We start from the raw sequence: 26853 nt of genomic DNA, 5'->3' as shown, positions 1-26853 counted from the left end.
TCCTACAAAGTTAAAGCTAAATACAGAGCCCACTAAACTCAGGCCATCTACAAAGTATTTTAATGGATTTATTTAAAACCTACTGTAGTAAGCTACAAACCATTGCATAATTCAGTAAGCAAATATTTCCCAAGAAAGAAACACAGGCCTCCTCCTAGGGTTGTCTGAGTTCCCTCAGCTGTTTGACCAGATGGTGGGGTTAACAATGTTATACTGTGAATAAAGCAAATCTCTTAACTATGGCTTGAAACTTTGCCACCCAACTTTAAAGCAAGATAAAATAACTTAGCAAATGTGTAACAAATGTAATACTTCAACTGCTTATTAATCACATGCTAATAAAGTTGTTATAATCCAGGCAGCCCTCAGTTATTTTAAATATTGCACTGCTTGCTATTTTGATTAATTATATATACTGCTTTGAATTCGTTCTGCTTTATTTAAGAATAGTAGAACTTTGTTTTGTGAGCTGGAATTGAAGATGTGGTAATCTAGGGATCTAACTTCAGTTTTAAGGTAGAAATAGATCAGCAGAAAGGAAACATTAGGTACAGCAAAAGTTACACATAAAGATTTTGAGCCAAAGAGTGGCATGGGAATGTGAAAGAGCAAGGGGAAAAAGAAATAAAATAAAGCCAATACCAAAGCCAAACTTCGTTAAATCAGTTGAAAAACTCTACCTTTTTACATATTCAAGATGCATTATGTGAAGTAAACTCTGGTAACTGGTCTCTGGTAACAGCACAAGTATGTTGCCTGAAACAGGATTTTTGTTAGTGCCTTTCGTATTTCAAAATCATATTTGCAAGTCAAAGCTTTACAGCCTCATTGGCTGATAATTTTTTTAAGTTAGGATTTTCTTTATGGCAAGCAAACTTGTGTGTGTGTGTGTGGGTGTTTGTTTCTGATTGTAATTTTCTGCCGAATGACAGTTTCTGTTACAAACTCTCATCTCACTCAGTTTGATTGCCTAGTACCTTTGCAGTGCCAGCCTCCATTTAATAGTATTACATAGGTAGGCAGTATGATATTGGAAATGTCCACCCCCCCATAGCGTTTATGTTTCATAGTAGGCTCTCAATATGTGGCCTATACAGAGTTCTTCAGCCTCTGTGCTGCTGGCAGTCAATGAGGAGATTGTAATTCTGTGTGGCACTCTTGCTCTGAACGAGCTCTGCTGAGGACCTGAGGCTGTTACTTGAACCTGTGGGCTGCCCTCTAGTTGATGTTGACTTGTGCTGCCACCCATGTCTTTTCCCTCTGGGTTTAGACCCCCACATTTCAGTTGCTTGGAGTGTCTCTTGTTTAATGCTTGTAAACAGCTTCTCAGTCTTTGGAGTTTTTATCTCTACATAAAATGCCCTTAGGTAGCTGTAGGCAAAGAACCACAATGGAGATGACAGCACTCAGTGCTGTTCCAAGGGCAGAAAGACAGAGAAATCTGGTCATGATTGTAAGAGAAATGTGATGCAAACCATAGGAAAAACTCTCTAACTCATCTCCCTCCATTTTATTAACTTCTCTGTGTCCCGAATGATTATACAGAAAACAGGTAGAAGGTATTAGGACCCACAAGACTTAGGATGAGAATTCTTACACCCTGACTTCAGTACTTTCTCCTAGTGGAAATGTTCATCTCTGTGTCATTGCCATTCTTTTGAGTATCACTTATCATTATTCTTAATACTGGCTTTTCCTTCTTTTCAGCTCAAGATGCTGTTATTGTGGCAGGAAGATACCTATGTACTCAGTCATTTTGACTGGCTGGCTAAGCCCCTAAATAACACTTGCAAGGGCACTGATGGGGAAGTCATAACAGCATGAAACAATGTAGAATTCAGCTTTAGATCAAGATGTCTCAGCCAAGGAGCTTGTGTGTAGGTGTTGACATGTGAGGTGTCTTTGCACTCCTTGCAGCCAGTGAAGGTTGAAGTAATACTCAGTGCACCTAGAGGCCTCTTCAGCTCGTTGTAAACTCCTAGGGCTTCATTACATTGCCTGCAAACTGGTGTTTATTGCTGCATGAGATGATCCAGGGTCTTCAGCCTAGCTTCTGGTTGTTGTATGTACAAGGGAGAGTCTGTGTTGGATCGTTGTTGTACCTGTCAGTAATGGGCAGCTGTTTTGGATACCTAGGGAACCTCTCACATGACATTAGTTGTACACATTTGTGCCTCTTAATTCCAGATTTTGATTATAGGCAGCTACCAAATCAAATAACCATTCTGCTGAGTTGCTTTCTAGCCTGTTGATATCTACATGTCTTAGGCAACTACACGTAGGCTGTACATTTAGATGTGGTTCCTCTTAAACTGAAGCCCAGATCCAGATAACTTTGTGAGATGGCACTTTTAAAATGTTGAAAGCAGTGGTTGAAAAATCTCAGGATTATTAAAAATTATTTTTAAAGTGCCAACAGAAACCAGAGTGTGTTCACATCCAGATAAAATAAGTAAAACCCCCTCAGTTTCTCATAAAAAAAAGAAAAAAAGAAAAAAAAAATCAGCCACCTGGGATTGTCAGTAATTTTCCCAGTCTTAACTGTGTCCATGTGAAATCCAAAATTAAAGGTATTGGTCGGTTTGATTAGTGAGTAAAGGCTTCCCAGTTTCTAAGATCAGAATTGCTGTGCTGACAAAAGCAGCACTTAGAAAGTTTTTGATGTCATAGCTATGTAAGTCCAAAGTGAGATCAAAGATAAATTCTAATGCTTCTTATACTTCGTGTTTTATTAACACCTATTCTTTTTTGCTATGGTTTTCAAAAGGTAATTCACCCAATACATACATAATTACTGGGTTCAAATATAAATTCATAACTGATCAGTAACACCTCCTATCTTTTTATTTTTAATTTTTTAATGCTTTTCTTCAAAAATATACCGCAAAAGATAATTTTGCTTCATATTTTCTTGTTTTAAGTAAAAAGCAGCTTTATTACAACACAGAAGCTTTTTTTCTTTAGAAAAATCCCATGGTTCTGTTGTACCTCTGAAAGGTAAAGACCACAATCAGTAGCTAAATTTCTAGAAAAGCCTTTAAAAAATAAAGTACTTTCTTATGATTTTAGTTGTCTCTTAAAAAGAAAGATATTTCAAATACCATCTAAACTGAGTTCCTTTGTAGAAGAGCAAGTAATAAAAGTCTTAATATTTTTGCTGAAACTTAAATGCTGCATTTTGAGTGACCTCAAAGAGTACCTGCTTTCTTTTGTTTGGAATTTAAATATGTGTTGAGATTAACCTGAACTACAAAGGTTTACTTTGCCAATAAATCTATACAGCCAGATTCTTCCCATACATCTCCTGTTTAAAAAAAATAATGGAAGTATTCATGTTTGTCAAAGAACAGACTTTAGCTTCTAGTCTAAAGTAAATTCCGTATGGAATGTACTATCTGGGTATAGAGAGAAAGCTTGTTATTTTTAACTTTTTTGTTGCTTAGAAGTAGAACTCATATAAACATTAGAAAACAGTGCAGTTAGTATTATGGTGAAGGAAGATAAAATGGTGCTTTACAAAATCCTGTTGAACTAAAACTGCTAACAACTATAAATGTGAGGCTGGGTGGTGTTTTGGTGTGACTTTGTCTCAGCCAACTGTTTTCTTCTTTGTGGCACTATCTTCTCCCTGGTCTGTCTCTGGTGTTACATACTTTGTCTCTTTCATGGCAGCATACATGATCACTCTCTGTGTGGGACTTTGAGATACAGCTCCCCCCCAGATGCTTCTCCCTTCTGTCTGGCAGCCATTCAAATCTGCATTAGAAATTGATAAAACACTAATGATTGATACTTGCTTTAATGAGATTCTTGTTTTCCTGTATGTGATATGTCTGTGGAAGTGATGCTTTTTCAGTCTGAAGTTTTCTAGTAGTGTGTGCATGATAAAGGGTTACCATAGCAATTCTGGTGACAAATGTATGTGTGTGTCTTTTTTACCATTGAGCTTCAGGGTAACTGGAGTATTTTTACTTTTGGATGGCAGAGATTCTGATTCACGGTTATACAGGCTACTACTGGCTCTGGTGCTTTCAACAGAGCTGGTGGGAACCATTTTAAATCTGTTTTCTGGGTTTTGTCAAGGATTGAGAAAAACAGTCAGTAGGACATAGGGCATAGTTTTGAGCTGGTTTAGATGGCAGCGGTGTATGAAAGAGATTTGTTTATCACTTCCTAGAGAAGGGTGTGATGGTAGGGAGAATCCTAGCCCTCAGGAAAGAGCTGAGTATCTGACAGCAGGATGAATGAGAAAGGGTTGTCTAAATAAAATGTATTTCAAGTCCTCATGAGTTTCCCTTTCAGCTTGGGTAGTTTGGATAGGCAGCTGCATTCCAAGATCTGTTTAATATTCCTCTCAGTTAGCACATGCTGTTCAGTACTGGGGCAGTTGATAAGGTCAAGCGATCATGTATGTGTTTTGATGGGTATTTAAGCTATGGGCAAGGTACATAATATGTCCTATTGGCTAACACTGCAAAGTGGTCTCTACCTGTCAGACCGTTGGCATTGGACATGCTTCTTTTGTTCTGATTTCCATATATTGAGGTGTAAGCTCAGTGCTCCTTGTTCCTAGTAGTTTGCCTTTAGGATTGCCTCTCTGCTTATGTGGAGAAGGCAAGAAGCATGCTTATGAAGGACAGAATCAGCATAAGGCTGGAGAAATAGTTTGTCATCTTGAGATACACAGTATAGGCCATCAGCTGTTCACACTTTAAAGAATGATGTTGTGGGGTTGAGGCGTTCTCCTTCTAGCAGCTGATACCTTAAGCTCCTGTATAAGCTTCTGATCTTGCTGAAGGATTGTATGACTCATTTCAATATACACATGCTAGTCTGCTTTTGAGTTGTGAGTTGCAGTTCAAATTTTTCTATCAAACTTTAATAGTTTGTTAACAAAAAACAGGTACAGCAACTCATTTTTTTCTTTTCTAGGCAAATTTGAAGTGATGTTATCCTTAGTTTTTATATTTGTGTGTGTGTACACACTTTTTCAAGATGCCATCAGGCTATTATTTCCTACTGTCATCAAGTCCAAAATAAGTAGTTATACCTGTGTAAATGAAAACAAGATTAGGCTTAGCCTATATATTTCTATATAGCAGTAGGAATAAATGTAGTGTCTTTTACAAACAGTTAGTCTCATCTAATGGCCAGGTAGATATAGGAAGACAGCCAAATACAGTATGTAAAAGTCTGTTTCTTACTTGGATCTGTGCCAATACCAAATACTTGATCTCATTGCTGCTAGTAACAATTTACTTTTAACCATAAGATCAGAAATTAATCTCAACTGAGGGCATCACATAAATAAATAAGCTCATGCTAAGTTTCATATGTATTAACAGCCAGAGCTTTACCATTTGCTTACCATTTTTCATCCTTTCTAAAGCTGTAATAGAAATCCTGAACGCTACTGAAATAGCGCAACCTTTTTAGGAAACACTCAGCCCATACTGACTTGTGAACATGAGGAAACAAATGCCATAATTATGGCTTTTCATTCTGTGTTAGTTACCAAACTGAACCACATCAGAGAATGTAGGAGGAGAAATCACGCTTGAAAATTTTTGTTTACTGTCTGATGAGTACATAAATGTTTATGACACAAAAGATGCAAGAAATGTATCTTTCCAGAAGGAGTTAACATATTTAATGGCTTTAAAGTATGTTGCTTTCTCAGCTTCGTATGCGATAAAGCAGAAGTTAATTTTGTTAAAAGGAACTGACGACAACAACAATAAGCACTTATAAAACATAAAACACTTCAGTTTCTCCTGGTAGACATATGTGCTTGTGTAAACCAGGATAGCTGTGAACATTAAGTGCTGCTATTAAAGGACTCTTTCCTTTGTGAAGAAGAGAACACAGAATTGGAGAATTAAGAGCAAATTGTACCAAGACTAAGGAAGCACCAGACATAATTTAAAAAGGCTGAGGGGAGTAAGTTCCAGGCATCAACAAGCAAGATTCTTGTAGCACGGGATATTGTGCTCTGCTTCCAACACGTTTTTCTACTTGTCTTTTTCTACCCTTTTGCCAGGATTTTCAAAGGAGCCCCTAATGGCAGATTAATGACTTCCCTACAGTACGCTGCTATGTGAACTTAGTTGGGGATAATCAAACTTGTTAGAACTCTGCTCATCTAACCTCAGACACTCAAAGCAAAGGCCAGGCTCCTACTCAAGCTGTGCTACTGTGCTCTTTTACCTACTCTGATAGGCACGTTTTTGAGTTAAAATTTCAGTAGCTATCACTGGGAATCTTGTGCTGATATAGTAAGATGCTTAAATGTTCCTCAGCATTTCCTGAAACTGATAATTTATTTCTGATTTTATTATCTGATTCAGAAAATTATCATGTTTGAAATCTGTTAACAATTGTCAAATCATTGTAGGTTTTGATTTTCTACAAACACAAAAATAAGAATATTTATTGTACGGAATTCTGTGGAAAGGGCTCTTCATGCAAGGTAATGTCAGCTCCAGATGCTCTTGTGAAATAAATTCCATTATGGAGGCAGCTGCTACTAAACCTGAAGATCTCCCTCCAGAATAGCTGTGCGCAATAGATGGAGAAAGCTTGGAAGAGGGGTTCTTGGAACAGTTTTTTTGGCCCAAAACCTTCAGAAGTTGATCCCCTCATTTAATGGTTCACATAGTGACCATTTATGATACTGTTACTCAGAAAACCCAAGTTCTAGGATAAACACCACCCCCCCCAATATATAAAACAACTAATATATAAAACTCTAGAAGAAAACATGAAGGACAGCTTTCTATTTGTAGAGTGTTACCAACTTTTCTTTGTGTTGGTATCATTAATTTCTGAAAAGAATTGGTTTCCTTTTAATAAAATAAACATGAAGGCCTGATTCACTCATTACATATGCTAGCATAAATGTTATGGAGAATCACACATTAGCATTCCATCTTTTCATCTAGAATTTGCAGCTGTCACTGGGGCATAGATCTTCTAACAGCAAGCGAGGAACTGTGAAGCAAAAATTACTTGTAAACCTTAATTTGGCGTAGCATTGCTTAGCTTAACAGAATGCATATGAGTACAAAAATGCAATGGCAAGCCTAGTACTGTGGTTCCATTATGAGATGTACAAAGAGTTGTCAAAATAAAATTAAGAACTCCGAAATACTTCTTGTATTCCTAAACAATTTATCAAATGACCTTTCCATTTTCTTAATACTATTCCACAGATGGCAGAAGTATTCTAGTGTGTTCTGTGTTTTATTAGGAATTATGTCAAAGCAAAGAATTGCACTGTGTTCAGGAATATTATATAGATTTTACTATCCTGCTGCACATGTTTTTAATTTGATATTAAACTCCTACTGGCTTATTGTTTTTACTGATCCTTATGCTTTATTTCAGCTTTGAATTCCAGTTCAATTTGTTGCAGATCCCAGCAGTTTCACTAGTTTTAAAAAAAACAATAATTAAATGAAGTTGAAAAAAATGTGCATTTCATCAAACTTACAGTGACTTAGAGATAATAACGCTATGATATCTAAGACCTGAGTCTTTTACAGGGTTTTCACAAAATCAGTTTCCTTGATCACCCATTATTACTCCAGAGCCCCGGTGACTTTCTGTGTTGGAAGCTTGGAAGTCCTGCTAACTAGAAAAAAACCTGGAGAATTTGGATATCAGGTTGTCAGATAGAAGCTTCAAAATCTGTATTTTCCATTATAATGTGTCACTTTTGTCAGTTGAGATTTGACTTTAAGCAACTTTACAAGTAAGCAATCATGTAAGTAAGCAGAAATGCCTCAGGTTCTTAATATTAAATTGATGCTGGCATGAGGAGCTGTAACGATGTGCTATTCTTTCCTGTAAGTATGAGTCAAGTTTGGCAGAGAGAAAGAAGAAAAAATAGAAAATGCAGAGTGTTTTGTGTACTGCCAGTACTGTTATTAATGAGCATGGCATGGAAGTGTCCATTCTGTTTGTGAGCTTTAATCCGAGAATTCTATGTTTAAAACTTTTTGGCTGTCCCTGTAACAGCGTAAGAGTTCCTAATAATCTTTTATTGCTGAGATCCATCAATAACATACAAGAATTGTGAGCTGCTGAGAAACATGTAAGAGAGTCACGTATTTTCAGAAATACAATCCAGTTATATTGCACAGTATGTCTGTTAGTGATCATTTGCCAAAAAGAATGACTATCCATTTAAGTGTACATATACATATGTGTGTAATTTCTCCTGAAGATGTTCTGAATTTTGTAGACCAAACTATTAGTCTTGAGGAAAAATCTGTTTTGTTTTTAATAAACTTTATTTTATCTTAAATTGCTTCCTGTATAAAGATGTTGCCAGCCTTAAAGGTTACAAAAATATCTTCAGTCATCCCACTTTTATATATGCCTATGTATAAAAAAGTATGTGTATGTTTGTAGTTGGTATAAAAATTCCTTTATGTTTATCCAGTGTTTCAACTCAAACTTTTCAAATCTGAACAGTTCTCAAAAGAGATCTATGAAGTATGTCACTGTAGTTTTCCCCTGTTGTAGACGAAGAAATTGAGGAAGATTAATGAAAGGCTTAGTTCTTCTACTAGCATTTGTTTGTCTTATTGTACACTATTTTTATGTGCTTTTATACTCAAAGACTTTGAATAATTTAATCTGTGATTAAGGGTTGATGCATCCCTATCGAGAGTGGAGTTATGACTTAGAGTGTCAAGTCTTTGCCTCTTTTAGCAATCATTTGTAGCTAGGATAGTTTGGAGACATTTGCAGTAACCTAGTACTTACAAGTTACCTGAGATGGATTTGTGCAATGTAAATTTTACCATTACTTTTGTCAGGCAGTTCTTGTGAAAAGGCTTGTTTGGGTACCAATGGGAGCCTGGAATTCACAGAAACTCTTTAAGGGACTATAGGATGTGAAAGGGGGTGTGAGGGTGAAGGGAAAGAAAAGAAATAAGGATAAGATTGTCAGAGAAATATATGTTCATATTCCACTAAAATATATTTTTCCCAAGCATTGCTATATCCTCAAGTTAATACAGTTACCTAGGTTGTGAAATAATTTCATTGTTCTTTATCCGTGGAGGTTATACTGGAGTCTCAGACGCCTTTCCCTTGGACTATATTTTATATGGCTATGACTTTATACTAATATTTCACTGAAAAATGTTTCATTTTCTTTTAACTATTCATGATTTAAGTAATCTAACACGGTAGCATTTCATAGTAGAATTTGCAGACAACACTAAAAGAATATCTAAATCTTTCTTTGGCATTTTACTGCCTTGAATGAGCAAATGTATCCAGTAGTGAGTAGTAAAGTTTGGAAAATTAGAAACAGTGTATGTACAGGATGCCATGACTTTTAAATACTGAATGCAACTTAGGGCACTGCTGCTGAAACTCGTCTGGATTCAGCTCAGTAATGAACAGTAAATGGAAGAATGGAATCAACCTCCCCTATTTTTTCTTTTTTTCTTTTTTCTTGAATTGACTTACTTTAATTTCACTAGCTGCCATGTTTTGAAACTAGTCCTTATTTCAAGTAGATGAACAGAGTTCAGGTATTGCAATCATTTGGTTTTGTGTGGTTATGATGTTTCTGTAGAGCTGTACCCTACGCAACACCTGTTAATGAGGTACATAAATCTTCTCCTTGACCTAGTTGACTATCAAAGGAGGATCATCCTGGTAGATATTTGTATGTTATTTCTCTGTACATTAGTAATGGAGGCAGCTAAGTTGAAAGATCCAGAAGGCTTAGGGAGCTTGGAAGATGTATTTTGATGACCACGGGTACTTCTCTTGCAGGTAGTGATTGGCAGTGGTGAATCTCCGTTGGTCTGAAATTCTCCCCTTCCCTCACTTTCTTCCTTTGTCTATTTTCTTCACAATGTTTGAAGTTCAGGCTGTCATCCTCGTCAAAAATGTTAAGTCAAACAAAAAAGACCATATAAGTAAAGGATGCTGTAATTTCAGCCGAAATATCTACCAGGCTACTAAGTAATCAGGGAAGCACCAGAGGTGTTTGAATTACAGAAGCCACTATTCAAGCTTTAGGTAAAAAATTACTGAAATGCTAGAATGTGAGCTACTGTTTCTGAAAATAACAGGAAGTTGTTAACTCGCAGTGAGAAGCTGTTTTCTTGCTGAGCTTCTAGGAATAAATGAGAGAGCTGGCCTCTGGATAAAAATCTACCAAAGGAAGTATAAAAAATATTTAATGGTGTATTTTTTATCTCAAAAATGTGGAAAAAAGATTTTATGAGTTTGATTGACAGGAGGTGGAATTTTTTCTTTTCAATTTCTATTGTGTTGGGGAAGAAAGCCAGAATGTACTTCCATGATCCCTGCAGTTTTATAAGCCCTAAATTCTACCAGGCTATGTTGGTCTTCCTTTTAAGTCTTTTTCTTATTTTTTATTATTGTTTTTCCTAAGTTCTCATTTGATTTGGGAGCTTATTAATTACTTCCATAAAGTAGAATGTTTTGATCAGATTCAAGGCATCAATACCTTATGCATCTGTTTAGACAGGGGGCCAGAAGGTTACCAGGCTTTTTGAGCAAAATAGCTGTATATTTGTACAGTTTGCTTATTGGCTGCTTACTGGTACAGTACTCACGGGTGAATGCAGACAAATCCTCTGGAGCAGTACTATGCCATTGTTATTCTAATAAATAGGGATAATTGGAAGTTTTTTTTTCTCTTTTCTTTCATATCCCCTTTAATGTTCAATACAAAATAAAAGGTGTGAAGTCTGTGGCAATAAAAATCTGTTTAGAGCTATAACTTCTTTGCTGCTTCAGTAGTCTGACACAACAATAAATGCAGTTCTTCTGAGGAAAAGGTGAAGCAATCTACCTTGAAAACTCTTTGCACTCTAGTTCTTTTTAATGTAAAATTTGAAAGCAGCTCTTCATTCTTCTTTGTCTTCCAAACATGCTTTTTATAGTTGTTTAATTCATTGCTCCTTGAATTTCTCTGGCATCATTTCTGTTGACTGAATTGAATATTTATTAATGAAAGTAGAACTCTAGTCAACTGCACTTTCTCACCACATCTTATGAAATAATAAATCCTACCAAGAACCCTATGACTTATAAGAAGCATAAGTTTTGTCTATTCCATAGCTACAATGTTATATATTAATTTTTCTGTCACTCGTGACAACTACTGTTGTCAGTGCTAATACAGAAATACAGTCTTGTTTTTAAATTCCGCCAGTTTACACATGTGGCAGATGTGAAGACATACACACATATATATTCCTGTTGGAAAGGATATAAGAGGGATACATAAATATTCTGCTGCATAGTAGTCTAGTATAGAATGGAGTGAGACTCCAAGTATTTATTCTTATATCAGCAAAAGGAAGAAGAAGTAGTAGGGAGGTTTTGTGAATGTAAAAGAGTGCGGAACAGCCTACCTGAGATACTGGAGTATGAGGAGTTAATCTCAGTCATGCTCTACATTTTAGCAGGCCATGTTGTGATAGGACAAGGGATAATTTTTAAAACTAAAAGAGAATAAAGTTAGACAGAATATAAGGAAGAAATTTTTTACAATGAGGGTGATGAAACACCGGAACAGATTGCCCAGAGAGGTGGTGGGCGCGCCATTCCTGGAGACATCTAAGGCCAGGCTGGATATGTTTCTGAGCAACCTGATCAAATTAAAGATGTCCCTGCTTATTGCAAGGAGGGGTTGGACTACATGACCCTTAAAGGTCTCTTCCAACCCAAACTATTCTATAAATCTAAGACAGCATGTGATGATTTTTTGAGTCTCAGGGGGACATGTAATGAAACAAGGATCTGCTGGAAGATTGGCGGAAAAGAAGGAAGCATGAACCAGCCTGTATCAAAAAATTGTCTTATTTTTGGTATGTTTTATAAACCAAGTATTAAACACTGAAACTAGTATTTTGTCACACAGTCCTTAAAAAAATATTTTAAAAATCACGGATTGAACTCTGAAAACTCCTGAGGTTGGTTTGGAAATAGTAAATGTAACAGTAATCGTAAAAAAGCTCACTGTTCTGTCTGTTTTAGGAGTTTTGCTTCTGTAGGGCACACATCAGTTGTGTTTTCAAATAACTTCCTGCAGTTCCGAGCACTGGCCAAAAGTTTGTGTGTTTCTGTCTTTCTGAGGTAACTAAGATTATGTGTTAGTATCTTCCTTGCATCTATGGTGTTACTGTAAACAGAAACTTTTTCTTCTAAAATGAAAGACTTAGCAGTGTTAGATTTTCTCATGTCTGTTTTTATGTGCTGTTTTGCATGTTTAGTAGAGTGAGATTTCCTTTGTGGTGTTTTTCTACAGTATTGTGTCAAAACTCTAACATCATCAATAAATTTCTGCTTACCTAGCAAGTAGGAGAATAGGAAGGTGCGCTATAGACAGGGCAATTAGGGTTTAGATTCAGGAAATACATGTATTACAGTGCGTTGAGCTGTATGTGGTAATCAGGAGGCTTTTGACTTTACCAGGAGCCATTTTCTTATGTTTAGTAATGTGACAAGTTTTCTGTCACCATATCTTTGGTCTTACAAGCACCTACTAGATTCACAAGAAACTTAACAGTTGATTCAGATTATAATTTTTGCTTAAATTTGTTCGTGGCAGTAGTAAAGATGATCCTTGATTTGTGATCGTTTGCTCAGGCAATAGGTACATAGTCATACTCTCCGTACCATGGAGTCTTTATAGGACTATTTGTGTTGAGTTTGTAGGTTTTCAAAGAAAAACATTGTGTTTGTCTGTAGAACGGGGGAAAAGGTGGGAGGATAGCATTATTGATTAATCAAAGAAATCAAGTATATCAGAGAAAGGAAGAGAACTCTTCTTGCAGGTTCTTGCTCAGACACTGAGCCTTATACTTCTTCCTGCATACTGAATTAGTCAGCAGTGACCCCTTTGCAGCTTGTGATGCGATCTGCTGATTTTTGTAAGCAACACTATAAAGTTCAAAAAAGCACCCTATCCCAATCTCAGCAAAAACATTGCATGAGAAATGAATATATAAATTACAGTCTAAATGCTTTATTGATGCATTTTGGGTAGATTGTGTTCTCCTGCATGCAGTTTATTGAACATGTCTGATTTATGTGTTGGCATAAATCACTGATTTCTGAATATGGTTGTATGAATTTATGGCAGGATTCACTTACAATTTACTTGTTGATGTGAACGTTAACTGAGCTGTTTATCTAGATTGTTATATATATCAATTTAATGTTTCTCATTCCTGCCATTTACATAATGTTTATTAAGTCAAGCACAGTATTGTGTCAAATATTCAGACTTCCTTTTCTCTGCCTTGAATATTGTAACAAAAACTTGAGAATATAAGGGGAGCAAAGGAAAGATTATTAAGTCTTCTGCATATTGGGTTGGGGATTTTTTCTTTGTTGAAGTTTTAACAATAAGTCAGTCATATCCCAGGGGAAGAATAAAATATGTAAAATAAAATTTCAGTGGTAGAAGCTGTTCAGACTCACTGGAAATTCTTGTGGGTGCTTTTAAAATTGATGCAAGGTGACATGTTTGCGTTGTAAGCTAGTGCATGCACATACTGGCTGCAAATATGGCCGAGTCCAGCAAATACCAAAAACACATTGCTGAGTAGTTCAGGGCTTGCACAGTGGACGCAAGACTAAAGTAAGGGTGGGAACTTGGAAATAGTATTGTGTTTCATAATACTCCGTGTAACCTCTTATCTTATGATTCAGCATATCTGATTCTAATATTTTGCAGCAACTATAGGTTAGACTTGGGATTGTTGTTCCAGCAGGAAATTGTAATTTGCGAAAGTCATGAGCCAAATTTCAAAGAAATATAAGGTCAGACTTTTGTAACAGAATACTTTGTTATGTGTTAAAACCACCTCTTACCCTCAAAATAAACTGTATGAATTGAATTAACTTTTGCAATGTGTGGCATGTCACTTAGTTGTGAAAACATTATTAAACTAAGTTGGAAAATTAGTTTCCATTTTGAATTTGTTTGAATGACATTGAACTGTTTTGCTTTTCTGCTTGTCTCAATAAGGCTGCTATTCCCTTACACTGCCAGCTACACTCTTATTGTGGATGCTATAGTTGCTAGTATGGATTGAATGCATTTTATGCTGTTTTATCCCAAATGAAAACAAAGGCTGAACCTTGCAGTTATATTCAGTCCTCTAGCTGCTAGGTTGCCTTAACTTTTGGCTCTTGTGGTTGAAATACAGGAAAACAGTGGCTGTGTTTAATGGCTTATTATTAACTGTCTTCTGTGGAAGCTGTCTGATAGGAGTGGGAGAGTTTGACATTTCAGGTTCCTTAGGAACCTTGAAGGTGAATGATGCTACTGGGATCTGGGACTGTCACAGTCCAACTGATTCTGCTTGGTTGTCACGTTATTTTGGGCACTGGCAGGTCCTTTTTGCAGTGGCATTATACAAGCTGCCTCACATGTGACTGAAAATCTGGATTCCTATGTCCTGACTTTGAAGGTTTCTACAGAACCTAGAAATATTGCTGTTTCTTTGAACCTCTTTCTGAGAATCTCTTGCTATTTTCAGTTCTACTCTGAAAGATGCTTGGAGAGTTTTGGTGAAGTCGTGGTAGAACTGCCTGTATTACGGTTAAAGGCAATAGGAGTATGGAAAGAACATATCTATAAGAGAATTCCAATGATTTTGAATGTTTGTAAAACCAATATAAATCAAACTTTGACTTTTTAAGAGGTCCTCTGAACATAACTTTCCCAAAACTGTAAAGGTGGCAATGGCCACAAGGGTAGAATACAAAATCAGCAAATTTCAGGCAATAAATTATAAAATGCCTGCTGCACAGCAAATCGTGCTGATCATAGTTAACCATAAGGGGAATTGTTTTCTGAATGAAGACCACAAGGATTGGTGTAATGTTTTGTAGCACTGCATTCACTTGTTCTTCTATTTCTGGTACCCATATTCATAGTAATGTAAAGACTTCATCAGAGAATGGAAATGGGATTCTGATAGCCAAAAAAAAAGTCACCTGCCAGTAATCTTGAACATGGCTGTTGAGTGGATTTGACCTTGATTTCAGATTTGTTCTTGGCTGGCAGGTGCCTGGAGGCCTTTCGGGCTGCCTTAGAAGAACTTGTTTTAAAACAGTAGTATTTGTCGCCTAATTATGAATGCAGATATTGCATGTGTTTGTGATTTACAAGGCCTTGCTTATGTGAAACAGGCTATAAACTCTCCTTGGAAATGTATAGTAGTCTGGAGTAGATAATTACACTTTGAGAAAAGAGCCTCTGTTTCCAGTGAAAACACTGTAAAGTTATTTCAGAAATGCTCTGACCTCAGACGTTTCATATAACTTACACAAAATGCTTTCACATTTGTGCAGCAGCTAGCGGCTTGATCTCTGCCATCTCATAAACGAAAGCACAGAAGTCTCCCTGGGAAAAAAGCAGGATGTCTATGCTGTGGCCTACAAAGCTAGTGTTATTTTACTCACTCTGTTCTTTGTGTCTAGACCCTTAAACAGAAGAAACCTTGCCCTCCTTTAAACAAATCTTTCTCCCAATCACACCCCACCCCCGCAAACCCAGCTTTCCCTCAGATTTTTCTTCCTCCCTGCCTCCACTCAGTGTACACACACTAATAAATTCTGCAGTAAAAACCTTGAGAGAATTTCTCAGCACAAATGGAAAGAAGATGTCAAAGGCTGAGGATAGGAATTTTCTTTTTAAAGTTGCAAAAACAATAGAGAACAATTGAAACAATGGGGGAAGAGCCAGAGATGGGTGAACAAGCCATGACAGAATTGCATTAATTTTGTTTCACTGAAACCCCACTGGTTCTATTCACTAGCATCCAGAAGAGCTATTTTTGCTTGCAATTCTTTGCTTGTTTTTCAAGACTCTTGGTGGAAAGCAAAAGCATTGCAAATACAAGTGCAGAGAGAATTGTTCACGCTTGTGAGAATGTTCACACTAGAAATGCTCTTGTGGCCTCTTGAAAAGCTGTTTTTAACTTCTGGTACAATAAAGTTGTCAGATATTGATGAAGAATTCGTATGAAAAATTTGTGTGCTGGAAGGATGAGTTCCTAGAGAGAATAGTGTGTCACACTAGGGGAGAGCAAACACCAAGTAGTCATAGTTGCTGGCTTTGCCCAATAGAAAGAAATGAAAAGAAACCCCTGGATTTCTGAATACCATGTGGACAAGCAGTTTTAAGAAAACTCTGCACAGAAAAAGAAGAAAAAATTAATTGAGATATGTGATTCGGTCTTATAATAAACGTGTTTGGGTATGGATTGCTCTTTCAGAGAATTCTTAACAGAAGATATGCGAGGGTGAGGCAGGGACCACTTCTGCAGGTGTAAACAACTGAGCATATTGCCAGCAGTTGTACCAGGAAGATGGCTTTGTAGCCCCTCAGATCTGCTGGCTGAATCTCATGTGAGCAAGTTCTATCTTGTTTCTGCTCCAGTGAGCCAGCTTAGTTCAGGGAGCTGATGCAGTCTCTGCTCTTAGTTTGTACCAGCTGCCAGAGCTGTGGTAGGCATGCCTCAGAAAAGCTGTGAGCCAAAATCCATCAGAAGTAGGGCTACCTTCGGGTGTAAGAATGGCATTGAGCAGCTGGATGAAGGCAGTAGCAACTCCCACAACTGTGGCATGATCCAAAAGCCAACATCTGTCGGCAGTCTTGATCACGTCATGTTATCTGTAATTTCACGCCTAAGACCCAAGAAATACGATTCTGACTGTAGCAGAGAGGGGCCATGTTATTTGCAGTTTACAGCCAGTAAGATATTCAGAGCCAGTAATAGTCTGATAATTCAAGGAGATAGAATACATAAGCACAGCCCTTCACTTGTACTCAGTGTTCACGGTGAAAAAGGCAGAAACAGGCAGTGCTGATTGATTCTACTTCTTCCCATTCTGAAGTTACTGTGTTACTGGTGGTATAAGTTTGCAAATTTGCAAGCTTAAAGACATATGTGTATGTTTTAAAGTGGGCCTACTGAAAATATAGTGTATGTAATGTCACATCCAAGTAAGTATGAGTCTGTAGACAGTGCTGCATGTAGTTTCCAGCGTATGTATATGAACATGTGCATTGGAAAGGGTCAGTAAGAGTTAAAGTATAAAAAAAAAAATAGATGGAGACACCTTAAAGGTGCAGCAAGGTTGTATCCATTCATTAAATTGTTTGATTTACTTTGTTTTTAAAGAGGACAAGTTCTTGCAGAGTAGTGCAAAGTGGATGAGATCATAGTTACTTGAGCAGATGGTTCCCACTCAGCTAGCAGTGAGCACTGTCCTTTGTAAAGGAGATATGGAGAAGTCAGGTAGCAGACTTGTTTCTGTGTGCTCTGCAGCAGACAGAAGACATGGCAGGCTATGGTAGAAGAGGCATATGTTTTAACTCCTTGGAAGATTTAGCAGCAGATGCTCTTCTCTGGCATGCATCAGAAGCCCTTAAAAATAAGCAGAAAATTGGCTACAATGGGGATTCTCAAAAACTTGCATATGGTTGGTCACATCTTTAATACACAGCAGACTGACCTTCCTTCTATTTGCATTTATGTGAACCACATGAATTTTTACTAGTGTAAATTACGAAATGATTCAAACATGCTCAGCTCAACTAGGTTGCACTTGGTTATTTCTAATTGTCTTGCTGGTGGCAACCTTTTCTTGTGCTGCATTCATGCACATACACACACCCTCTCTCTGCTAGCTTGGATGGCTCCTTCTCTGTTTCCAGCTGCTTTCGTACATACCCAGGTCCTTCTTTGTAATGAAACACCTGCATATCTTTCAGAAAAGAGTCTTACTCTTCAGAGAAGAGTCTGCACTGTGTAAGCAGCCAGTTCTCTGCAGACTGCTAGTGCTTTTATTCACAAGATACTAACCTGAAAATGAGTGTTTTAGAAACCTGCTGGTAGCTTGCTGGAAGGTGCTCAATAAAAATGGAATAGGAAAGGACCACGCTGTTATGCGATTCTGTCACCTTACTGTTTGTCTGGTGGTAAGTAACAATAAATATTACTTCTGCAAAATCATGTTATACAAAGAGCAAATTTTGCCTAAAACACTTGAGACTAAACATCAAGTTCAGCATTGCCAAAGATAGGAACGAAAACACTACTTTTAGATTACCAAGTCCATTTTTCTTTGGCAATCTAAGCCAAGGAGGGTGCCAAAATACATGGCAGATTTATATGTCTCTGAATTTATTAGATGCACTTGCAAAGAAGTTTTACAGTCTTAAAGAGTTTATTATCTGATAGGAGATAAACTGTTGTTCCTAACTGGAATCAATAGAAGTTTTTCCATTTCAGGCATAGTTTTGCTTGTTGAAGTAGTCTGATTCAACACACAGGGTGATCAAACTATTCAAGAAATAACTACACAGTGCTATTATTAATACAGTGAAGAATCGGTCTCTGAAATAGCCCTGGCATTTGGAGTGAAAAATTACAAGGACATACATTGTTAGGAAGAACTTGCAGAATGTCACAGACCTGTTTCTTTCTGTGTCCCAGGACTTTGTCAGTATTAGTAATTCTTCTTTGCTTTTGTTTCCTTCAGGGCCCTCCTGGTCCAAAAGGCGAGAAGGTGAGTTGATGTACGGGTGACACAAGATGAATGGAAAGCCCAGCATGAACTAAAGAGATCGTTTGTATTGACGCAGTGTAATGTTAGATTATGTAAGAGAGCTGGGTAGCACACAGATGCTGTGTTAAACCTATCATCTCATCTTTCCACTTTGCAGGGAGATCAAGGTGATCAGGGCCCTCGGGTAAGCATCTTAAAAAACAATGTTACACTTCCCCTTCGCTGAGTAGGCAATTAGTCTTTAGTGCAAAACTAAATTAAATACACTGTCTGAGCTAATCATGCTTATTAGCTGCCTTTACCCTGCATGTTGAAGTAAGTGTCTGCAGGACAGTAATACTGAACATGACCAGATAGTGTCTGGAAAGATCTGAGTAACAGTAATAATGCATTCAAATACATGATTTTCATTATGGGTGGAAGCAGGTTTCACAATGTTTTTGCTCTGCTGTACAAAAGCTGGCTTTCCTAACCAAACCTTTCAGTTTTCCCAGCAATGTTTTCGTGCCTTGCATGGGCTCCCACAATGCAGAGGGCTGGTGGGTTTCTAATAAATATACTTCCGGATTTCATGTAAAATGTGTCTAGTAATTAGTGAATTGTAAACAGATATCATGTATGCATGTATTAGCTCTTTTTCCTGACATGTCTGTATTTGATATTTTAATAATAATATCGCCTTGTAAATACATTCAAACAGTTAGAACATGGTTTAGCTGTGGAAATGTAAAGGTTCTTTTAGTTTTTAAATATATTTATTTTAGCAGAGAAACAGAAGAATACAAGGGTGAAAGTTCAGATAGATTGGCTGTGCCAGTTCATTCTTCTTTACATCTGTGCTTCATTAGAAAATGTTTGGTTAATCGTTCTGATGATATTAGTGACTCTCTTTGGTTACATGTTTATAAATCTCTGTAACAGCATGTTCCATGGATTTTCTTTTTTATTTTTTCTGTCAATTATGTTAAATATTTTGAACTTGCAATTTTATTTTATTCTTCTGTTGTGTTTCATGTGTATTTAATTTGTAGTTAGTAAGATTATCTAAAATCACAACATGCGTTTATAGCTGAATTTGGTGTTGGTGCTGTCAGCTTTAATTATCTACAAAGGTGTTTTGTTATGCTTGGTAATATGACTGCACATTATAAAGGCAGAGGCCTGTTAGTGAACAGCTTTAGATATTATTTCAGTTGAAACACAAAAAGAAGAATTGGAAAACTATTTAAAGATATAAAAAGGAAATAGAGAGTAGCAGTGTGAGTAGCGTGAATACACAGATTGAAGATTCTGAAGAATGTAAAAACTTCCTTTTATCTTCTAAGTAAATTTAGTATCTCTCAGAAACTATGCTAGTCTGTGTATTTTGGCTGGTTCTGTGATACTGAACCTTATGGAGAATGTGAGGGGAGAGAAGGCAGAGAAAGAGAGTAGACCAGTGCCTGTGGCTTAGGAGAGAATGCTCCGTTCGTCCTCTGACTGATGCACAATCAGAAGTCTATGCATAGGTGCTTATGCTAAGTGATCTTCCATTCAGAAGAACTGGTGTTTAGTTAAGAACAGGAGAGCAAATTTGACAAAGCTATAAGGAGATACATTAATAAGTAAATATGGAAGAGCAATACTGTAGGGAGTATTACACAGCTGAGGATAAGAATCTGGAATTAGGAGTGTTGGAGAAGTTTCCAGGGAAAGAGTTAGAGGTCTGAATACCAAAAAAAAACATTATAGATGCAAGGGAAAGATGATGCTGTTTTTTCTTATGGTGACATAAAATGCAGAGCAGAGGGCAGTTTTGGAGGGTAAGCAAAAGTGCCAGAGCCTCTACTGGTCCAGAAATCTTGGCAAAATATTGGACAGATGTAAGAATTAGGAAGTGGTTAAGAGTGTGTGTCTTTCAATTCCTGGGCTGGAAGTGTTGGCAATCATAAATAAGAACACGCAGGTTTGTTCACTGTTATCTTGCAGGCTGAACAAGTGCAAGGACTGCAGTGGAATATCTGCTACACAGAGACTGTTGTGTCCCTCTTTGACAAGACAGCTGTCTATACTGGAGGACAGTAGAATCTGTACTGGGCCATAAAAATGGTTATGGCTACATTGTGATTTTGGTAAATCACTTGCAGCTAAAACGCTAAAAATACCCGACGTAAGGAATTAATGTTTAAGGACAGCACAGAGTTATATCTGCAGCAGCAGCCGGCAGCTGGGACAGAATTCTGTATCTGAATGTAGAAAAAGAATTTAGTAAGGCCAGCAGTAGAGAAGAAGAGGTGGTGAATAACACCTTGTGGGCTAGCTGAACCTTCACTGATTGTTTAGTCAATGAATATTGTAATAATGTCCCTTTTTTTGAAGTATATGGGTGTAGTTTAGGTAATTTGCTCAGTCTTGTTGCTTTTTCCTTTATCTTTTTTATGTGTGTTTGAATGTGTTCTGCAGCAGCTTCTTCTATTTGCCTTGTGGATTTCACAAGTAATAAGTACTACAAAGCCTCTGACCATTTTATGTTTCATGGTACAGCAGTTATCTCTTCTGATGACTGTCTTCAGGGTGAATCTGCTCAACTTGCTATGCCAGAGGATTTAGAATATAATAAATGGAAATTATATGTGCAAGCCAGTCATGCACCAAATGAAAGTAAACCCATTTAACCGTGGCTGGTTACCTTTGCACATAGCTTTCCATCACTGCCTATGTAAAATAAATGGGTTTGGAGGTAATACCATACCATATTGTTTTAGAGAAATATTGTGCCTGAAAGTGACTGTGGGATGGAATCAACATTTATATTTCACAAGTTTGCAGACAGACTGACTATAATATCCAAAAGCAATAGATATTTTTTAACTAATTCAAGTTTTACAGACAAGGAGCCTGAAGTTTCTTTGGTTTTGTATTTTTACATATTGGTTTGAAACTTTTTAAATCCTGCTTAAAAGAAAAATACCCCAATTTAAAAAAGCCTTTAAAGATTTTGTAATGGTAGGATTGCAAAGGATAAATTTTCCAAGTATAGATTGTACCCTGATTACTGCAAATAGATCTTCAGAGGTGAATGTCTGCGAATGGAACAGCTAGTACTGAATGTCTTAATCACTCTGTTCTCATCCTTGTGTATATGACATAGTAAATATCTTCTGTCCTTTCATTCAGATACATGAGAGATTCCTTGCTTATCAGGTCTAGAAATTATCAGCTGGCAGCTGCCTTTAAATTGGTTTTGATCTAGGTACAATGAGAAACCATCCAGAAGCCATACTTATATATTTCCATAAAATTATTTTCTCTCTTTGATATGTTTAAGTAAATTTTCCTAGCATCTGGGTCTTCCCAGAACTGATAACATCTCTAAAATATCTTCAGCAGAAGAGAAAGTTCTAGAAAAGTACTCAGAAGTTTATTTTATTGTGTTAAACTTTATTGACTTGAAGATTAAAAATTTACTTGTGTACTGTTAACGAGGTTCAGAGAGTGATGTTCTTTTTTATTTAACCCTTTCTCCTTACCTGTTTACTTTTAATACATTTGCTACTTAGTTACCTCAAACTAGGGAGAAATCATTGTTTTACAATAGAAATTTTGCAGGTTCTGTTCTGTGCTGGAAAACTATTTAAAAATGATCTAATGTTGACAGAAATGGCTCTGGATGCAGTCTATTTACTGAAATAGCTCAATACAAGTGCATGTGTAAATGTAAGCTATATTTTTAGCTGAAGTATCATTATAGACGCAACTTTTATAAACTGTCCCATGTTAAAAGGAAATTAAAGATATCCAAGTAGTACATTTTGACCTGTTTTTTTATAAAAAAATTTCAAAAATTCTAGTTTTAAAATATGTACTTTTATTAGTTAACAGTTTTCTATGGAATGTGCAATAAATATATTGAGCCTTTTCCTGCTTCTATTGACCATAAATAGAAAACCTATATTGTTGTCATTAGAATCAGTATCTCATTCGTAATCAGATAATACTAGTTACTGAGCGATGATTAAATTGTGATCATTAACTTTTCACCATCTTTTAAAGCCATCTTATTTTGTTATATTTCATTTGAAGGTTAGCACTTTTTTATTTTTTTTAGAAAGGAACAGGTTTGCTTCACAAAATAGGTCTTAGTATAAAAATTAATCTGATTTCTTGCCTTCAGCAAAAGCAGGATTCAGTTTTTTTGGAGGCAATGCTAACTGTAGCAAATGTAGGTAAATTAGTGATGTAATAGGAAGTTTTGTTCCCAAACAGTGCTAATTTTTATCTTCATTCAACATCTCATCAAAGCCAAAATGTATAGGTGTATAGTCAGAGTATTATGTTAATTAAATGCAATTTTACATAATTTAAACATATTCTGTGAATTTCTTACAGGACTGCAATTGATGATGTTTAATTATATCCTCCTAAAGTTTCGCTTAATTTCATCTATAAATACTACTCATGAATTTTATCTTTCTTCATAGAAGGACTGGGTAACTTTCATTAGCATAAATTAGCTAGGGACAGCTTTTTCTTTCTGATTAAATTTTCTTTGGTTTCATTCATATGAATATACTGTCAAAAACTCTGCAGAGGTGATGCTATCACGCTAGTATTCCCTTAAGTGATATTCTTATGTATGTATAAAAGCAAGGGTTTGGCTTATTATGTGTTATTTCAAATACATAGTGCAAACACTGCACCACTTTAAGTTCATACCTGAGCAGTACAATTACCCACATTGTTGTTTCTTCTGTTATTAATTGTCCTGTGTAAAACAAATTATAGTTCGCTTTATAAACTATATCTAACCACTGTTTCAAACTATGCTCTTAGTGCCACAGTAAGAAGGCTAAAAGAAAGTTTGTGCTTCCTTCTGTTAACATAACTTTTACTAAAGCAGCATCATAGAGTAAACTGCTGGACATCTGGTTTAATGCCATTTTTTCTCTGAGCAGTTAGTTTAGCTTCTGAGACTTTGTTTCCTTATCTGCCAGAAGGCAACACGGGTATTTACCTTCTCCATTCCTGGGACTAATTATCTGTTCTGCTTCACTAGTATTAGGTTGTTGTGGTTCCCCTGTTTTCCATTAAGCTGAAACTAGGATAACAAATTGGAGCAAGGTAACTTTGAGCTCTGTAACTATAGGATGTTAGGAAAGAACTCAGACTGCAGTGGTTGCCAACTTCGTCTAAAGCAATGGGACACTCAAACGAAAGGAGGATGTGCCTCCTTTCGGAGTTCACAGGGGTGTCCTTTTGGCTGTGGATGACTCTCTAGGGCCAAACTATGCCTTTGATGTTCGGCTCCCAATTCCCCTAGGGAATGCAGAACAGCTGTGACACCCTCTAGAGTGCGCAAGATGAGGATGTTGTCATTCCTGTCTTAAGAGCTAGTCGGTGGGTGTCTTCACTCACCACCAGTTGGTTTGCATCTTGCCCCTTTTTAGTAGTGCCAAAGGAATGGTGAGGAAGGAAGTCTCTGTACATCCTGTTCCTTTTTCTACGGCCATGTCCTGTGACTGACAAAACATCATGTAGTTGTTTTGTCTCAAGCTGCAGCTGTCATGCTGCAATACTGAACACTTGAGTTAGACCAATTTGATTGAAAACAACTCTTTAAAAATATTTCATCCAGTCTTAATGAATATCATGGAAGTGAACCGCTCACCTGCATTGCACAACTGCAATGGGTATATAATTTGAAAAGAAACATAAGCCAGGACAGAAGACTTTTGCTGTGAGAACTAGCTTGGTTTTGGGGGGGGGGAGGACCAACCCATCTTGAAATTAGCTGGACTTCTACCACCAGTTTCAGTGAGAATAGTAGGTTTGCCTTCAGGAAGGAAGGCGATACATATTTTGCATAGGTCAGATGGTGATCACTCATCAGAACTTGTAACTGAGTTGCGTGGAAAAGACATTTCCCTCACTGAAAATTCATCTAATACTAGGACCAAAATAGAAAAGTTCTGGCTTTTTCCAGTTTTGTTCATTTTGAGTGCAGTTTCATGTAGAGTTTACTGTGAAAATATTATTTTCACATTATATTCACATTATAGAAAATAACACTTTTATAGTGACCTGTTTGTGCTAGTTCTTAAAATTACATTTTTATTATTTTAATACAAAGTCTGAATCATTACATAATGTATTCAAATTAAAGCTCTTTGCTGAATGATCGCCTAAACAAACAGAAATTTCTGGATCCTTGTCCTCTTGGGGTGCACTGTTTTAGTTAGCAGATTTGCTGATGGAGAAAGCAGCAGCTATGATAAAAGGGATTATATAAAAGAGCTCCTGCTGAGAGTGTATGGCACCGTACAGGGTGATACCAAACACTGTACTCCCCAGGGCAGGTACAATAATTAGCTGCAGGACTGGTGCTTGGTCTGAAGGATTAATTAGAACTGGAGGTGGTGTTGGCGGGAGGTAAAGCAGCCATAAAGAGTGTCAGGATCACTCTGGCCAGAAGCCTGTGTGATTTGATGTGAAATAGCAGCAGCTGGCTGTAACCTTAGGAAGTGCAAGTGAACAGCAGGTGGTAATTCCTGTCTCATTTACCATGTCTTCACAGGAACATGTAAGCTTGTGCAGCTTGGGTTTATTGGCAGGTCAGAAGGAAAATCCTAAGGATAACCGTGACATTTACTATGCTAAGTAAATGCAATAGTAAAAATGGAGTGTATGTAGCATAGCGTAAAACCAGAAATGCTGTTGTTAAATTCTGTTATACTTACCATATGACAAGGTTATGATGACCTTATAGTATTGACCTCATGTTGATCAATGCACAAACTGGAATGTACCTGAAAAATCTAGGACTGCTAGTAGGAATCACATCTTTGAAGGCTGTGATAATGTAACAGAAGAATTATTTATACTAAGTGAAAAATCATATGATGTTCTGGCATCTTTCAGTTTTCTCCGTACCTATTGTCTGGGGACAAGTAGGCTTTATCGACATTTCCAGTCAGGTAATCAGGACAGTGCATTATGAGGCCTGTTAGCCTCCTCCAAGCATCATGTTTTGCTTGGCATTTGAGCAAAAATTGCAGTGAGGCATGCAGCAAATGTGCTAATTTGGAAATTGTAACCAGCTAGCATTTCAGAGTGAGCTTGAGTTGCTGTCAGCAGAGGAATTTAGTGGGCCAGTGGTCGCTGTTGATCACTGTAGTGTTTTGTGTTCTGTGAGGGCCTCCTAGGGTGTAGAACAAGAGCCCTTCCTATGTGCAGTTCAAGAATCAAACCAAATAAAGAGAAAATAGGGTAGCTTTGAATCCATCATTGAGAACAGCTTTAGATAGAGAAAAAATAAAGCAGATCTAAGGGATATTTAAGGTTATATTTATAGCAGAGTGACAGGAAAAGAAGAAAACTCATTTTGTGGGGAGGATAGCTCTTTTTATGCCTTTTTCAAAACTCATTGTGTGCCAACATTATCTTTCATGGATGCCAGAAGATGCAGTGCCCTCTAAAGCCTCCCACACATGCAAAAACTATGCACCCATTATAGTTTCTTTGCTGAGTTTGATTTAATATTCCTGTGTTTCTGTCTGTCTCCAAATATGCGTGTTTTACGTATGGGGAGATGATTCAGATCCAAGCCGGCATTGCATGTCTCTGACCATTGAATCTCAGAATGCATGAGATTATGACTGCTTTAGTCAAAGGAAAGAAAGCTTTGTCATTTAGGAACAAGCTGAAAGATGTCACTAAGCTGCTGATGGAAAAATGGAGTTTTCCCATTTTCTCGTATGTTTATGTAGGCAGGAAACTGCAGTACTGATAGCTACTCTTGAACTTGTCTGTGTGGTGTTGGGAAGCACTGAGAATGCTGGGGCTGGACTGAGAAGTGCTCTATGTAAATGCTTTTGTGTGGAGCTACACAAATCTTTCGCATTTTTTTCATTTTTTCTCAAGGAAAAAAAAGAAATCTTTCATGCAAACCACTACATTTTCCAGTTAAACTCCCTTCTTAATTAATTCTTAGCTATACCTTTTTCAAGATGAAAGAAATCAAACCTAATATGAGTTTTGAGTTTCCACTTCTGAGAATGCCAAATTGAATATATACTGCTTTTAGAGGTAACTGAAAATTACTGTGCTGTAATCTTAAAGGCTGAGGAGGAAGAATGAAGTTGATGAAAGATTTTCTGTTTATCTTTTTCTTTTTTTTTATAAATGAGACTTAAAATGTATTGCTTGCTACTCAGATTTTAGTCCTTTTGTAGGTTTCTTGTTTGTACTCATTTCCATTACATGGGTATTGTAGCTTTATCT

The 26853-nt window shown here is 36.9% G+C and overlaps 1 protein-coding gene across 1 annotated transcript in view; it reads left to right on the top strand.

Annotated features, from left to right (window-relative positions):
• Positions 1–26853, top strand: part of COL25A1 (collagen type XXV alpha 1 chain) — a gene marked incomplete at both ends in the record, with an annotated part of 314576 nt that overhangs the window by 198474 nt on the left and 89249 nt on the right. Inside the window, 2 exons of the mRNA XM_080623175.1 lie at positions 18568–18594; positions 18752–18778. Coding sequence (XP_080479301.1) covers positions 18568–18594; positions 18752–18778 — 54 coding nt within the window. The remainder of the gene's footprint in view (positions 1–18567; positions 18595–18751; positions 18779–26853) is intronic.

The sequence above is a fragment of the Psittacula echo genome, assembly GCF_963264785.1.
Source record: "Psittacula echo genome assembly, chromosome: 1".
Classification (NCBI taxonomy): domain Eukaryota; kingdom Metazoa; phylum Chordata; class Aves; order Psittaciformes; family Psittacidae; genus Psittacula; species Psittacula echo.
Note: the sequence above shows the minus strand (reverse complement) of the source record. Positions and strands in the feature narration are given on the sequence as shown.